Here is a 14,179-nt window from a genome sequence, read left to right as displayed (position 1 = left end):
TTTTTTTTTCATCTTAGCCTGAGGAATAATCTCCATAATTATTTAAAAATTTGAGGCCTTCATGATACCATTTTTTTAACTAGCACCACTTGCTTCCTCTCTTACATTTGACCATGATCATGTAGACATCAATGGTGCAGATGGGGGGCTGAGGCAGCCGCTCTCCTCTCTCCAGCACCGTGGCAATCTCGCTGGCCGGGATGCCGTCGTACGGCTTGGAGCCGAACGTCATGATCTCCCACACCGTCACACCTGCAGACCACAGACTGTTAGAGCAGGGTTATGGTCCTGCAGGGATACCTCATCAGGGACAAGCTGATACCACATGAGCTTGCACTATCCTTGGTTTCTCAGCCCGATTCACCCTCACTCATCACACCTGGTTTCAATACACTAACATGGCAACAATGGCCATAATGCTCAATTCCATCTTTTATATACAGGATGTTAATAGATATTAATTGAACCAACTGTCAAACAGCATCTGAATATTTGGCGCTCGGCTCAATCACAAATATCTTTACAGCACAGCGAGAAAATAATAACCTGCAGGCCGGAGAGCCAGAGGTTGACTTACCATAGCTCCAGACGTCACTCTGATGGGTGTAGGTCCACTGGAGGATGGACTCCAACGCCATCCACTTGATGGGAACCTGTAAGCAGAGGAGGATAAACACACACTGATGAAGTCTGTGTAGATTCTCAGTCATCCAGGTCATAGTAGTCTCTGGAGCTTGAAAAAGGCGACTGGACTTCTTTTTGTTTCTTGAAGACGTTTCACCTCTCATCCGAAAGGCTTCTTCAGTTCTCAACCAAATGGTGGAGAGACCCAGGTATTTAAACCCCTGTGGGCGTAGTCCCCTGGAGGTGGTTATGACCCTCTATTGATCATGTGCGTGAACACATGTGCCCAGGTGTGAAGGGGGCGTGGGTCATATTTAATCAGTGGTTTCAGTTGAAACCAATTTAGGACTCCGCTCCATTGTTTCCTGTGGCCTATTGAGGTCACTGGAACAAAGGTGTGAATGGGGGTTGAGACGTCTGGGAAGGGAGCTCAGGACAGCACTGTAAGCGGGGGAAAGTTGGTGACGTAATCCACCTCCTCTGTTCAATGATGGTTGTTCACAGTGGACATAGATGGCTTCTTTCACTCCTCTTTCAAACCATCTGTTTTCCCTGTCCAAAATGTGAACATTGGCATCCTCAAAAGAGTGCCCTTTTTCCTTCAGATGCAGATGTACTGCTGAATCTTGTCCTGTCGAGGTGGCTCTTCTATGTTGTGCCATTCGTTTGTGAAGAGGCTGTTTGGTTTCACCAATGTAGAGGTCCGAGCACTCTTCACTGCACTGAACAGCATACACTACATCGCTGATCTTGTGTTTGGCGGGTTTGTCCTTGGGATGAACCAGTTTTTGTCTTAGGGTGTGACTTGGTTTGAAGTATACTGAGATGTCATGCTTGGAGAAAATTCTTCTGAGTTTCTCTGACAAGCCTGACACATATGGGATGACAATGTTGTTCCTCTTGTCCTTCCTATTCTCTGTAGTTTGTGTTTGGCCTTCATTCCTGTGCATCTTAGCTGATTTGATGAAGGCCCAGTTGGGGTAACCGCATGTTTTGAGGGCTTTCTTAATGTGTGTGTGTTCCTTATGCTTCCCTTCTGCCTTAGAGGGAACACTTTCCGCACGGTGTTGTAGGGTCCTGATCACCCCAAGTTTGTGTTCCAGAGGGTGGTGGGAGTCAAAGAGGAGATACTGGTCTGTGTGTGTGGGCTTCCGGTAAACTTCAATGTTGAGGCTTCCATCTTCCTCGATAAGCACCGCACAGTCCAGGAATGGTAACTTGTTATCTCTGGTGTCCTCCCTGGTAAAACGTATGTATTTATCCACTGAGTTGATGTGACGAGTGAAGGCTTCTACTTCATGGGTTTTGATTTTGACCCAGGTGTCATCTACATATCTGTACCAGTGGCTAGGTGCCATCCCTTTGAAAGAACCAAGAGCTTTACTTTCCACTTCCTCCATGTAAAGGTTGGCTACAATGGGAGACACTGGGGAGCCCATGGCACATCCATGCTTCTGTCTGTAGAATCCATCATTGTATTTAAAATATGTTGTGGTAAGGCAGAGATCTAAAAGTGCACAAATCTGATCTGGGGTGAGGCTGGTTCTGTTCAGTAAGGAATCGTCTTCCTGTAGTCGTCTTCCAAGGACAAACCCGCCAAACACAAGATCAGCGATGTAGTGTATGCTGTTCAGTGCAGTGAAGAGTGCTCGGACCTCTACATTGGTGAAACCAAACAGCCTCTTCACAAACGAATGGCACAACATAGAAGAGCCACCTCGACAGGACAAGATTCAGCAGTACATCTGCATCTGAAGGAAAAAGGGCACTCTTTTGAGGATGCCAATGTTCACATTTTGGACAGGGAAAACAGATGGTTTGAAAGAGGAGTGAAAGAAGCCATCTATGTCCACTGTGAACAACCATCATTGAACAGAGGAGGTGGATTACGTCACCAACTTTCCCCCGCTTACAGTGCTGTCCTGAGCTCCCTTCCCAGACGTCTCAACCCCCATTCACACCTTTGTTCCAGTGACCTCAATAGGCCACAGGAAACAATGGAGCGGAGTCCTAAATTGGTTTCAACTGAAACCACTGATTAAATATGACCCACGCCCCCTTCACACCTGGGCACATGTGTTCACGCACATGATCAATAGAGGGTCATAACCACCTCCAGGGGACTACGCCCACAGGGGTTTAAATACCTGGGTCTCTCCACCATTTGGTTGAGAACTGAAGAAGCCTTTCGGATGAGAGGTGAAACGTCTTCAAGAAACAAAAAGAAGTCCAGTCGCCTTTTTCAAGCTCCAGAGACTACACACTGATGAAGGAAGACTTTATGAGAATTTTTAAGCCCATCTTCCTTTTCGTTTTTAGTCTAAATGTGACAGAATCAGCACGATCACACCTTTCCACCATCAGCGTGATATTCGTTCTCATCTGCTGTCAGAAGCTTGGCGAGACCAAAGTCGGTGATCTTGACGTGGTTAGGACTTTTCAAAAGGACGTTCCTTGCAGCCAGGTCTCGATGCACCAGGTGGCGCTCCTCCAAGTAATTCATCCCCTACACACACACACACACACACACACACACACACACACACACACACAACATTTGAACTGTTTCACCTCCAGTGATGTCCACTGTTTTCATAGATTATTTTTCATAACCTGGTCCTTGCTGTTTGCACTTGTACTGCTGCAGTGAGATAGTGGGTGGTCTATGAATGTGAATTATCCCCAGCTCATCCAGTTCCTATATTAAAGTGCTCCCCAAATGACCCCCAGTGCATCCATTGATGTGTGAGAGGATGGAGCGCATCATCTGCCTCCATCTCCTGTCCCAGCATCCTCCTCTTTCACACCAACCCTCTGCATGTCCTCCTTCACTACATCCATGAACCTCCTCTGAGGTCTTCCTCTTTTCCTCCTTTCTCCATCTTCATCATCTATTGTCCACTATGTCCACTCTCTCTCCTCTGCACATGTCCAAACTCAGCCTCTCAGCCTTTTCCTCCAACCTGCTCGACCTACATTAGTATTTCCTTTATAACTCACCTGTTTAAACTGGATTAAGGCTTAAAGATTGCATTATTAGGGGCGTGGCCTCTTTGACTGACAGCATCACAGAGCTGTCTCTCCAACTAGCTGGCTTCACCTCAGCTAGTTGGAGTCCCAGTTTTGTTGAGTGAACCTCTGGTATTTTAATAGCTGTTACTGGTGTCTGTGTCTGTGCATCACACCCGAACACTTCAGGAGACTTTTTCCTTTACACTGAACCCCACCTGGAAGGCTACACTGAAGGGTGGTGTGAAAAGATAATTGACCTTCCCGATGTTTTAGGTGGGGGGCTCTGACTGCCCGCACAGCATTCTGCCAGGATACTCGGACAGTTTAGGATATCAGGTTTTACTCTGAGCTCGTGACCTTGTGGTTTGTGATTTTCCCAGCACTTAAAAATCCAAATAAGACTCAAAATGGACCAAACAGATTAACACACACACACACACACACACACACACACACACACACACACACACACACACACACACACACACACACAGTCTCTTATGGTGTTTGCATTAAGGGGCCTCAGCAGGCTTAAAGTGAGGAGCTGCTCTCTGAGCCGACGCCTCGGGCGGAGGGAGGCAGCAGATTTTCTTCTTAGAGGAGCTCTCTCTGACCTCATTTACTCACCTTGGCAATCTGGACACACCAGTTGAGCAGCCACTGAGCACCGATGTGATCCCTGTGGTGTCGGACGTAGTCCAGCAAGCAGCCGTACGGCATCAGCTGAGTCACCAGCTGCACAGACGATGTCAGGCAGATTCCCAGCAGACGACACACATGAGGGTGATCCACACTCGCCATCACATACGCCTCCTACACAGACATCCACGTTAGTGTGAGGAACATCCACAGTTACTGCACACTCAGGAGGGTAGGAGGATACTCTGACTGTTCTCTCTCTCATTCAGAGGACACAGACACACACACCTCAGTCCTTTTAAATCCATTTAGAAGTTATTTGTTAGTGACTTATAATAAAAGACAACAGAATACCAGACACACAGTTCACTAATACTGTGTGTGAGGGAAAAGAGGCAGGAGAGAAGAAATGAAGAAACGCAGACGATCGTGGATGAAACAGAAGGTGAAGTTAAACACAGACAGCAGTCTTACATCCAGGATTTCTTGGTTGGCTTTAGGTGATGTGGCCTCTCTGAGAACTTTGATGGCTACTGGGATCTTCACGTTCTCCCCTTCAGGGATCCACAAACCCTAAACAAACACAAACTTTATTCTGTCCTGCCAGCAGGCGGCGCTACTGTTCAGTGATGCGTTTAAGTCTGGACTGAAGTCCAGGATGAAAATCAGCGTTTCCATCTTAAAGCCTTCCTGCTCTGTTCACAGGACTAAAAATGAAACGCAGCACCATGTGGAGATACTTCTCTGTTACCTTGAAGACGGTCCCAAAGGCCCCCGAGCCGAGCACCCTGACCTTCTTAAACTCGGTCTCCTTCAGGATCCTCAGCAGCGCCTGATTAGGAGCCTGGCCACTCGGGGTCAGCGGCTCCACCAGCTACAACACACGTGTTACAGATTTAGATTATAAATGTACACGTAGAGAGGAAACACATCACGTGTTCAGGTCTAGTCTTTGAGTGTGTGGTATCTAACATTCAATAAATCCCAGTTTCACTGTTAATTATTATGTGCTCAGACTTCACCTCTCTCTCCTGCAGCAGGCGGCGCAGCGTTCTCTTCCTCTTAATGCGCCGTCGCCGTAGCAACACGAAGATGATCAGCGACACAATGACGATGACCAGCAGCCCGCCGATCACACCCACCGCCAATGTGGAGTGTGTGCTGGAGCTGTGAAGACAAGATGTTTGAGTTTTAAATGACGCTGACGCGCAGAGTGATCGTGATGGTCCTCAGAGTTTACTGTGGCTGCAGCAGAATTCCCGCTAACTCCAGAATCCGGAATGATGTCAGGTCAGTGCGCTGTAGAGTTCACATTAACCTCCACTCAGATTTAACTCACGTGGAAATCATCTGGACCTCATAAAGTGCTTTTTTTTACTCTACTTTGAGCACTTAAAGTACTTCAGACAACACGCCTCATACACACTTCCTCTTAGGTGCTCCATATCTAACATTCAAACTTGGGGTTCAGTATCTGGCCAAGGATACTTTGGCATGCAGACTGGAGCAGCCAGGGATCAAACTGCCAACCTTCTGGTTTAGTAGTAACCTGCCTCTGGGATTTAACGCATTGTGTGGAAAACCTGTTCTGTTTTAGGATGCAGCTCCCCGGAATTTAAACTGAGTTCATTGCCGTCAACTCTTATTCAGATTTAATGTGATCATATGGATATCAGCATTTTAATTTATGCTAAAATTCTTATTAACAAAGGGTGAAATGTAATGCATTAATGGGAAATTTATAATTGGTCTCCTAATCAAATTTGACACACTGAATAAATATTTGGATCGATTCCCATTATGTATAATATTTCAACTGCCAGGACCACAGCCTGAAATCAAATGAAAAATGTTTATTAATAATGAAAACAAGCCGGGCCACAGGCTGTGGTTCACAGAAGGCCAGATCCTCTCTGTGACCTATGAGAGGCTAACAGAGAAAAGGGGATGGAGGGCAGGCCGTGGGAATGAAAAGTAAAGCACAACCCTGCAGCTCTATGCTGTTCGTAATTTAAGGAAATGATTTGTGTGAGTTGTGGGTGAAGTCCAAAGATGTAGATTTACCCTTTGCATCCAGACCATCCAGAACCAGAACACCTGCAGACACACAGACACAAAACTCCTTAAATCCAGAATCACACACTTTTTATCTGAGACTTCAGCTGGTTCTGCAGACTTCAGGTCAGTTCAACTTTATTTAAATCACAACAAACAGTCGCCTTAAGGCCCTTTATGTTATAAGACCCTAGAGTAATACAGAGAAAGCTCCGACAGTCAAAACGACCCCCTATGAGCAGCACTTGGCGTCAGCGGGAAGGAAAAACTCCCTTTTAGCAGGAAGAAACCTCCAGCAGAACCAGGCTCAGGGAGGGGGGGTCATCCACCGGGAACAGGTGCCTCACCCCTGGGTGCAGTTCTGGTGGCAGGGCTGGCACTGGCCCATCCTGTCGGCATATTTCCAGATGAGCGTGCCTCCCTCTCCCTGTACACCATGAGGGCAGCGTGCCACACAGTGGGGACCATCTTTGAAATGAGCACACTGGGAACACTGGTCAGGACCCTGCAGGTGGGGACGGTACAGAGACAAACTGGTCATTTTTTAAGCATGAACTCTGATTTTGTCCAAGATATATACTGAAAATTCAATTCAAAGAAAATCTATGAAGGACATTTATTCATGTCTTATCAACAGCCTTGTTTGTGTATTTATCTGAAACTTTTTTTATATTTTCTAATATCAGCTGCTTAGGAATCATAATCCTGCTCTGACTACATTTTCAATGTAAATCTAAAAAAGAGCTTTAAAGCACTAAAATAAATTTACTTAAGACACAACATTTAAAGATGTCCTCTGAAGAAGACTCCAGAGACAGTACCCTTTGACCTCTCAGTTTCAGACATGCTTGATGGTTTGTTTGGAGCTAAGGAGGCCACAGAGTGTTAATAAATAAAACAGTGGTTAGTAGAGTATCTTGTGTGCTTTGACTGTCTCCTCGTAGCAGCCGGGGCAGCAGCAGTCGGACTGACCGGTCCGTAGCAGGTCAGGGTCCCGGTCTTCAGCAGACACTCTGGGTGGCACTGGACACAGCTGCCATTCACCTCCACCTCTCTGGGTTCACTGCAGGACGACACAGAGGAACATCCAGAGTCAGGATGCAGAACATCACCAGGAGAATCACAGCTGGATTTTCTCTACAGCTGTGCTGATCGCAGTGATGGAGTTCCTCTAAGACCAGGAGGTCAGTGCCCACAGATTCCCATGTTAAACAGTTCAACTCCACAGCAGCTTTAATTCATCTGAGCAACTCCTCAGGGGTGACTTTACTGTGGAGCTGATTTCATTATCAGACCATCAAGAAATCTTTACTCCAGTTTTGGTGAGCACATTTCTGCTATTTGATTTGTTTCTTGGTATGTTGTGTGCACCTGAATTATTCTTATTCCTGTTGGGGAGTGCTCGGTCTTATGCACTGCTAACCTTGTATGTATGTGTGAGTAACCAAGGCCAGAATGTGTCCATGTTCCTTTGTGTTAGATGTGTGTTAGATGTGCAGTCTCTGTTTGTGAATTTAGCAGCTGTAAGTAGCAGCAGCACCAGCGTAGCTGATGCTGTAACCCCGGATCTCTGAGTGCTGATTCTGTATATTTAATATTAAATGCAAATGTATAACTCAGATAGAAAAAGACCGCAAAAATCCTAAAATAAAGGCCTCAAATCAGCCTTCACAGAACAAGAATGAGCGGCTTCATTGTGGCTATGTCCATATTTTAAAATCTGTAACTCTATAACTCACCCTTGCAGCAGGTTGCAGGACGCCACACAGCGGCCCATACGGTCAAAGTGCCGACAGGACAAACACATGCTGGGTCCTGGACCCCAGCAGCCCGCCTCCGTACACTCCTTGTCACACGTTTGATTCTGCAGCGCTGCGTCAGGGAGACGAGAATATTTTCTTATTTCTTAGACATTCATTTCAGTTCAACCTGAGGTGAACCTCACTCAGGACTCACCGCACGCTTCAGGGGGACTGTTGTTAATCAAGGTGATGGTCTGGTCAGTAGACTTGAATAGGCGGTTCCTCCACTGGTCGGCCCGAACGTAGCAGAGCTCAGGGTTATTCTTCAGGGTCACCATCCCAGCGCTGACCTCCTTCAGAGAGCGCAGACCGAGCCACTTCAGGTGCGTCAGATGCACCACAGCAAAACTGTACTTACTGAAGATGGCAGTCCAGAAACAATACAGAACCAACATCAGTGCTCAGGGAGGTCTGTGGAGGCACATTATGGTTTATCTCCTAACATACTGAAGTAAATACTGTGTTCATAATGAATCCATGCATGCATCCCCTCTGGGCTGGGAGCTGGAGGACGTGGCTTATGAGGCACAAGCTACTTAGCTCCCACTGAGATACAATCAAGATGAACAGTGTACCATCCTTTATCAGTGTCCATCCATCCATCCATCCTCCATCCATCTTCTTAGCTGTTTATCCAAATCAGCTTTAATGACATTTATTATTATTCATTCTGGTCATTAGTGACTGGCCTGAATGGAGCAGTATTATGAGTTGTTAACTGAAAGTTGCGTAAAATCCATCTAAAATGATTGTTTAGCAAGTACAAGCTTTATTACGTAGGACAGTTTACTGACCACTTGGTGGGGTTGGTCTATTGTGTGCTGATGCCCTTTCAGTGTCACTACAGCTGTGATCTCAGTTCATTTTCCCACAGTGGTTTTAAGAAACCGAACAGATGTTCCTCAGTCTCAGTTTCTGCCTTCAGAAACATCTGGAACTTTACAGCTACTCTTTCGAGGATTTTTGAGAGCAAAGGAAGGTTGAAGATTATAATTAGCTAAGACAGCTGGGTCAGTGATGGCTTTTAAAGTAACGAAGTAATGAAGGAAATGTAATTTGATGCTCACTGTGATCAAATAAAGTCTGGAGTCAAACAAAATGGGAGCACCCACAGGACGGGATTAATGAGCCAAAACACACCAAACAAACCCGGAGAGCGCTCAGCAGAGCGCACACTGTCTGTAAGCAGCTGCAGGTGACCTTAAAAAAAATCCAGTTTTCCAATCACATATTTCTGGATCGTGAGACTCACTTGCGAGTCGTTCTCCCTCTGATGATCTCCAGGTTCTCAAACACAGACAAAGACGTCAGGTTCGCAGGCCAGAACTGGATCATCAGGTACCCTGACGACACAAACACTGATTGAAACTTCAACACAACTACAGACCGAGCCTGTCGGTGTTCCTCTCACACTCTGCTGACCTACCTGTGATCTCCTTCACTGTCCTGAAGTTCTCCAGCTTCCCGGGCTCCATGGGTGGGATGTTGTAATGCGGATCTCTGGAATGGCAAATCAGCACAAGACCTTAGTTCAGCACAGCAGGTTTTGTCACCATGAATGGATGTACATGCCTCGATCAGCAGGATTTAGTTTCCAGTTAATAAAAAAATGCTTTCAGCTGAAGATGTTTGATTTGGCAGTTTTTGCCTTCCTGAGGCAACGAGGGGATTTGTGCCTTCACCTGGAAACAAACTGGGGATCTCTCACTTGTGGTGACGGTTCAACTACTGCACTATGGAGCCACCAGTTAACACATCGGCTCCACATCACCAGTGTCGCTGGTTTCATTTGTTTTAACAAAGTTTGATGCTTCATTTTATTTGGTGTAAGGTCTGATTGTCAAAAGCTTTTCAGATCCGAGCGTCCCCACACTGATCGCAGCACCACGTTCATTTCTAAATGCAAGAACGTGTTGACAAATGTCACAGCGAAGCAGTCGACTAAGCTGCCCCACAGGTATGATTAAGGCAGGTGGGCTTTGGCACTTGGTAGTCTACTGAGCTGTGCAGCTGTGTGTATGACAAACCGGGCCCCTCACCCGGAGAAGGAAGATCCGAGGATGATGACGTCTCCGTTGATTTTGGTGCAGTCCCTGAATGAGTCGATGTTGGAGGCGTTGACACCGATGGTGTTGCTCAGAGAGCCCACCCCGACCCCGTCACAGGCTGGAGGAAAGGAAAGAGCGGGTCATCTGATTTGTTCAGTTCACAGGTGTGTGTGTGTGTGTGTGTGTGTGTGTGTGTGTGTGTGTGTGTATACCTTTGGGACAGGGTCCCTCACATTCTTTGCAGCGTTGGATCCCCATCTCCTCCACCTCGTACATTCTGTCGCCGCAGGTACGAACACACGAGCCTTCAGTCACCACGTAGTTATCTACACCCAAACACACAGCTTCACTCAGCAGTCACAACCATCATAACAACAGTCTTTAGCTGAAAGCTAGGATTTTGTTTTCTGTCCACCTCTCCCACACTGACAGACATCACAGGGACAGGGTTACTGATGGGATGATTGGGGGAGAATCATTTATAGAAACTGGAAAGGATTAATGTCCATACGTGGGCAGGCCTTCACACACATCGCCCCAAAGGTGAACTTGGCGTTGGGGTTGTCGACCACCTGATGAAGTTTGGTGTCATAGCGTTTCAAAGGTGGACATGTGTCTTTACAGGTGCCATCATCGTTGAAAGCCCTGCAGGCCTGGAGAGCAGGAGGAGACAGAAAAGGACGGTCTTTGTTGAGTCACGCAATGATGTCCCAGTATGCCAGCCGCATTTAGGGCCAAGCTATGTTAGTACTTTAGTACTGCTCCTCCACACATTCACCTGACAATTTTTTATTATTTCTTTTTGGCAATAAAAATCAGACCATAATTTTGCCACCAAAGCCTTGTCCACATATAAAGCCAATCAACTCACTGCACAGCTAACAGCTAACAGTGGACCCTCCAGGCTCCAGAAACCACTGAACTGGACCTCTGGGCCGTGTTTGTGCAGTTTTTAATCCCATAATCTGACCAATAATATGGCTGCTGTGGCTTCACTGCACTAACAGACCGAAGGCGGCGCTCCGGTTTTGCTGAGTGAAATTCTGGGATTTGGATGTTCCTGAGTTCAGAGCAGCAGGTACCTGTGGATGCAGACTGATAACAGATCCAGCTTTAGCTCGTAGCTTAGCTTTCCACCGTCTTGTGTTAATAGATGAGAAAAACAGTCACATTTTGTGCCTAAAAACAACAAGGCAGTGGCCATAATCCTGATGTCCTGGCTCCAACAGGTGGAGCTCACAAAGCAGGTGGTGACTCTGTGGTGTCTGTGTCGACCTCTCATATTTACAGGCCAGAGCTTTATACAAGCCCAGCTGTGCAAAATGTAATTAAAAACAAATAACACATTTTATAACATGGAAAATATATGTTATATATCACATGATTAAAGTGAGAAAATGAACCACTCTCAGAAAAATATGAGTTCATTTTGAATTTGATGGGACGTGTTTCCTGCTGTGCAGCATGTGGTGAGGACAGCAGCGTTCTCCTCAGGACTGAAGCTGCTCAGTGGAAGAAGTTTACCAAAGAATAAACTGTTTATTCGGTTTCCTGTGAACATGAACTGATCCATTTTAACCTCTGCTCCATGAACCTGAAAACTCTGGAGAGCCTGACAGGACTTAGAGCAAAGTCAGGTCAGCACAGGGGTGCCAATCGTGTCCTAAAAATGCTCCATCGTGCAAACTGTAACTACAGCAGTCAGAATGAGCACTGACCAGGCAGTCGATGGCCCGAGGTCCCGTGCAGCCTGCGGCACAGTGCTCGTTGCAGCAGTCGATGGGTTTGGGCCCCCGACACCTCCAGCTGCACTGCTCTGCACACAGCAGCTTGGTGACTGGCAGAGACAGATGAAGAGGATAAATATGAAACATGAGTGTGTGTGTGTGTGTGTGTGTGTGTGTGTGTGTGTGTGTGTGTTTACTTTTCTGACAGTGCTCTGGTCCTGCAGCCCAACAGGATCCGTTAAAACAGTTGGGGTCACACTTCTCACCTGGACACATGCGCGCACACACACACACACACACAAACACACACACACACACAAACACACAGAAGCATTAAACCCTTCCAATCACAGCTCAGCGAGCAAAGGACAAAACAGAAATCTGCACACATTTCTTTGGAAACTCGTCCGTGTTGAACACCATGCTGTAGTTGCTGGCTCTGTCCACGATGTCCCACCACAGGATGGTCTCTGTGTTGCACAGCAAGGGATTGTGGGTCATCTTTACACCACCTTTCAGGACCTCTGTGAGGAGATAATGAAGGAGAGACGAACTGTCACGACCTGAGTTTTCAGTCGGCCTCTCGCCCAACAGGTTCCTCCGACTGTAATCACAGAAACTTCCCTCCTCCTCTGTAAGAACAGAGAAACTCTCGAGCTTCAGGAGAACCTGTGCATCTAACATCTTATCACATCTAATATTTTGGGAAAGTTTCCAGTCCTTAAACATTTTAGGATGAATTCAGATGAAAACATCTAACCTTTTATTAGAATCTTTTGACCTAATATGATGTTGCAGTGATATTTTAATAAGAGTGTGTTGGCAGAATGAGGCAGACGAAGACATGACGTACTGAAACTATGACAGAACCTTTTTGTAGTAAAATCCACTGAAATCCAAAGAAGCATTTAAACATGGCCTCTCTCCACTCACAGAAACCTTCATCTCAGCATGTTCATCAGCAGAAACAGTTTAAACTTCACTGAATGCTGAGTCCACAGTTCAGCTCCAATAGTGCCGTCATCAGCCGCACCTGGGTGCGGTCTACTTCCTGCTGCCAGAGTACAATCAGGTGTTGATTGAAGAGTTTTAACTGCATGGTGTGCCAACTCCGCCCGCCTAGTCAGCCCGAGGCCGGCTCCATGTGTGAAGTGTCATCACCTCCTCTCAGCTGAATGAAGCAGAAAACAAAGAGCACTGACCAAAAAGAAGCAGGGAAGGTGCACAGGAAGCACAGAGCTGTAACCTCTGCGTCTGGGGGAGTACACGCACTTCACGTGCCAGAAGATTTGCATGAGAAATTAGGATAAGTATTCTTCGGAGAGTTGCTCATCATTTTTGAAGGAGTTTAGTCTTTTCTTAGTTTCCAGTCATGATCTCCACAGAGCAGCGTGTCACAGCCAGCCTTTTCTGCCTCTTTGCAGCAGTAATAGTGAAAACACCAACAGGAGTAAACAGTGATGAACTCCTCTCTAACCTCGAACAGCTGCTGATGTTTCCAGCTGTCTGAGCGGACACGCCTCAGATTTGTGTTTTCTGGCATCTTTCAAGTTTAGAAATTTAGATTTTGTTTATGGTTCTTCTTGAGAATCTGCATCTCTGAATCAGGGGCTACGTTCTCAGCCAGAGAAGCCAGGAGCGCTCGCTCCAGGCGCAGAAGCATCTCAGGGTTCTGCAGCCAACAGCTGCAAACTCCCTCCACCCAAATGAAGCTCACAGCGTTTCGTGATGGACAGTTAGCTTTGCTAAAGTGCTGAATCACTGACTCAGTTCACAGATTCTGTTCAGAACTTTAACACACAATTTGCTGGAGTAGCCAAAGGGTGGAGGGTTTCACACACTGTCATCCTGTTGGCTTCTTCAAGTGAAGACCTCCAGCTTGCACTGGGGTGTAACAGATTGTGGAAGGTCAGGCATGAAACTGCCAAATCAGAGGCCATGGTTTTACCTGGAAAGTGCGCACTCCAGGCTCAGGTAGGAGTGGCTGAGTATCAGGTGGAGTGGGGCAGCTTTACAGTGATGTGATGGTAAAGAAAGAGCGACGTGCAAAGACAATGTTGATAATTACTGGTCGATCTACATTCCTACAAGATGAGCTTTTTGTAGTGACCAAACAGATGAGATGACTGAAAGAAGAAGTGGAAATCAGTTTTCTCGGAGGCGTGGTTCAGAATAGAGCTGCTGCTTTGGCTGGGATGCTTCCTAGATGTCTTTCAGATGAGCTGTTTTAAGTATGACACCCCGGGGTCCGACCCAGGACACTGAGAGAGAT

General features: G+C 46.6%; 1 protein-coding gene across 2 annotated transcripts in view; it reads right to left on the bottom strand.

Moving 5' to 3' along the window:
- The window catches only part of LOC115799317 (melanoma receptor tyrosine-protein kinase-like), a 278,847-nt gene that overhangs the window by 4,597 nt on the left and 260,071 nt on the right, over positions 1-14,179 (bottom strand). Inside the window, exons 4-23 of one of the 2 annotated variants that reach the window (XM_030756415.1) lie at positions 12,297-12,431; positions 12,105-12,173; positions 11,899-12,017; positions 10,692-10,833; positions 10,393-10,506; positions 10,172-10,298; positions 9,559-9,632; positions 9,385-9,475; positions 8,287-8,489; positions 8,070-8,202; positions 7,303-7,393; positions 6,678-6,835; positions 6,340-6,372; positions 5,298-5,442; positions 5,027-5,149; positions 4,750-4,848; positions 4,264-4,449; positions 2,975-3,130; positions 578-653; positions 106-252 (exon numbers count right to left, since the gene is read on the bottom strand). In XM_030756415.1, coding sequence (XP_030612275.1) covers positions 106-252; positions 578-653; positions 2,975-3,130; positions 4,264-4,449; positions 4,750-4,848; positions 5,027-5,149; positions 5,298-5,442; positions 6,340-6,372; positions 6,678-6,835; positions 7,303-7,393; positions 8,070-8,202; positions 8,287-8,489; positions 9,385-9,475; positions 9,559-9,632; positions 10,172-10,298; positions 10,393-10,506; positions 10,692-10,833; positions 11,899-12,017; positions 12,105-12,173; positions 12,297-12,431 — 2,421 coding nt within the window. The remainder of the gene's footprint in view (positions 1-105; positions 253-577; positions 654-2,974; positions 3,131-4,263; positions 4,450-4,749; positions 4,849-5,026; positions 5,150-5,297; positions 5,443-6,339; positions 6,373-6,677; positions 6,836-7,302; positions 7,394-8,069; positions 8,203-8,286; positions 8,490-9,384; positions 9,476-9,558; positions 9,633-10,171; positions 10,299-10,392; positions 10,507-10,691; positions 10,834-11,898; positions 12,018-12,104; positions 12,174-12,296; positions 12,432-14,179) is intronic. The other variant, XM_030756414.1, reaches the window with a different exon arrangement.

This window comes from Archocentrus centrarchus, chromosome 20 (genome assembly GCF_007364275.1).
Source record: "Archocentrus centrarchus isolate MPI-CPG fArcCen1 chromosome 20, fArcCen1, whole genome shotgun sequence".
In the NCBI taxonomy this organism is placed as follows: Eukaryota; Metazoa; Chordata; class Actinopteri; order Cichliformes; family Cichlidae; genus Archocentrus; species Archocentrus centrarchus.
The sequence above is the reverse complement of the archived record's forward strand: the minus strand, read 5'-3'. Positions and strand labels throughout refer to the sequence as shown.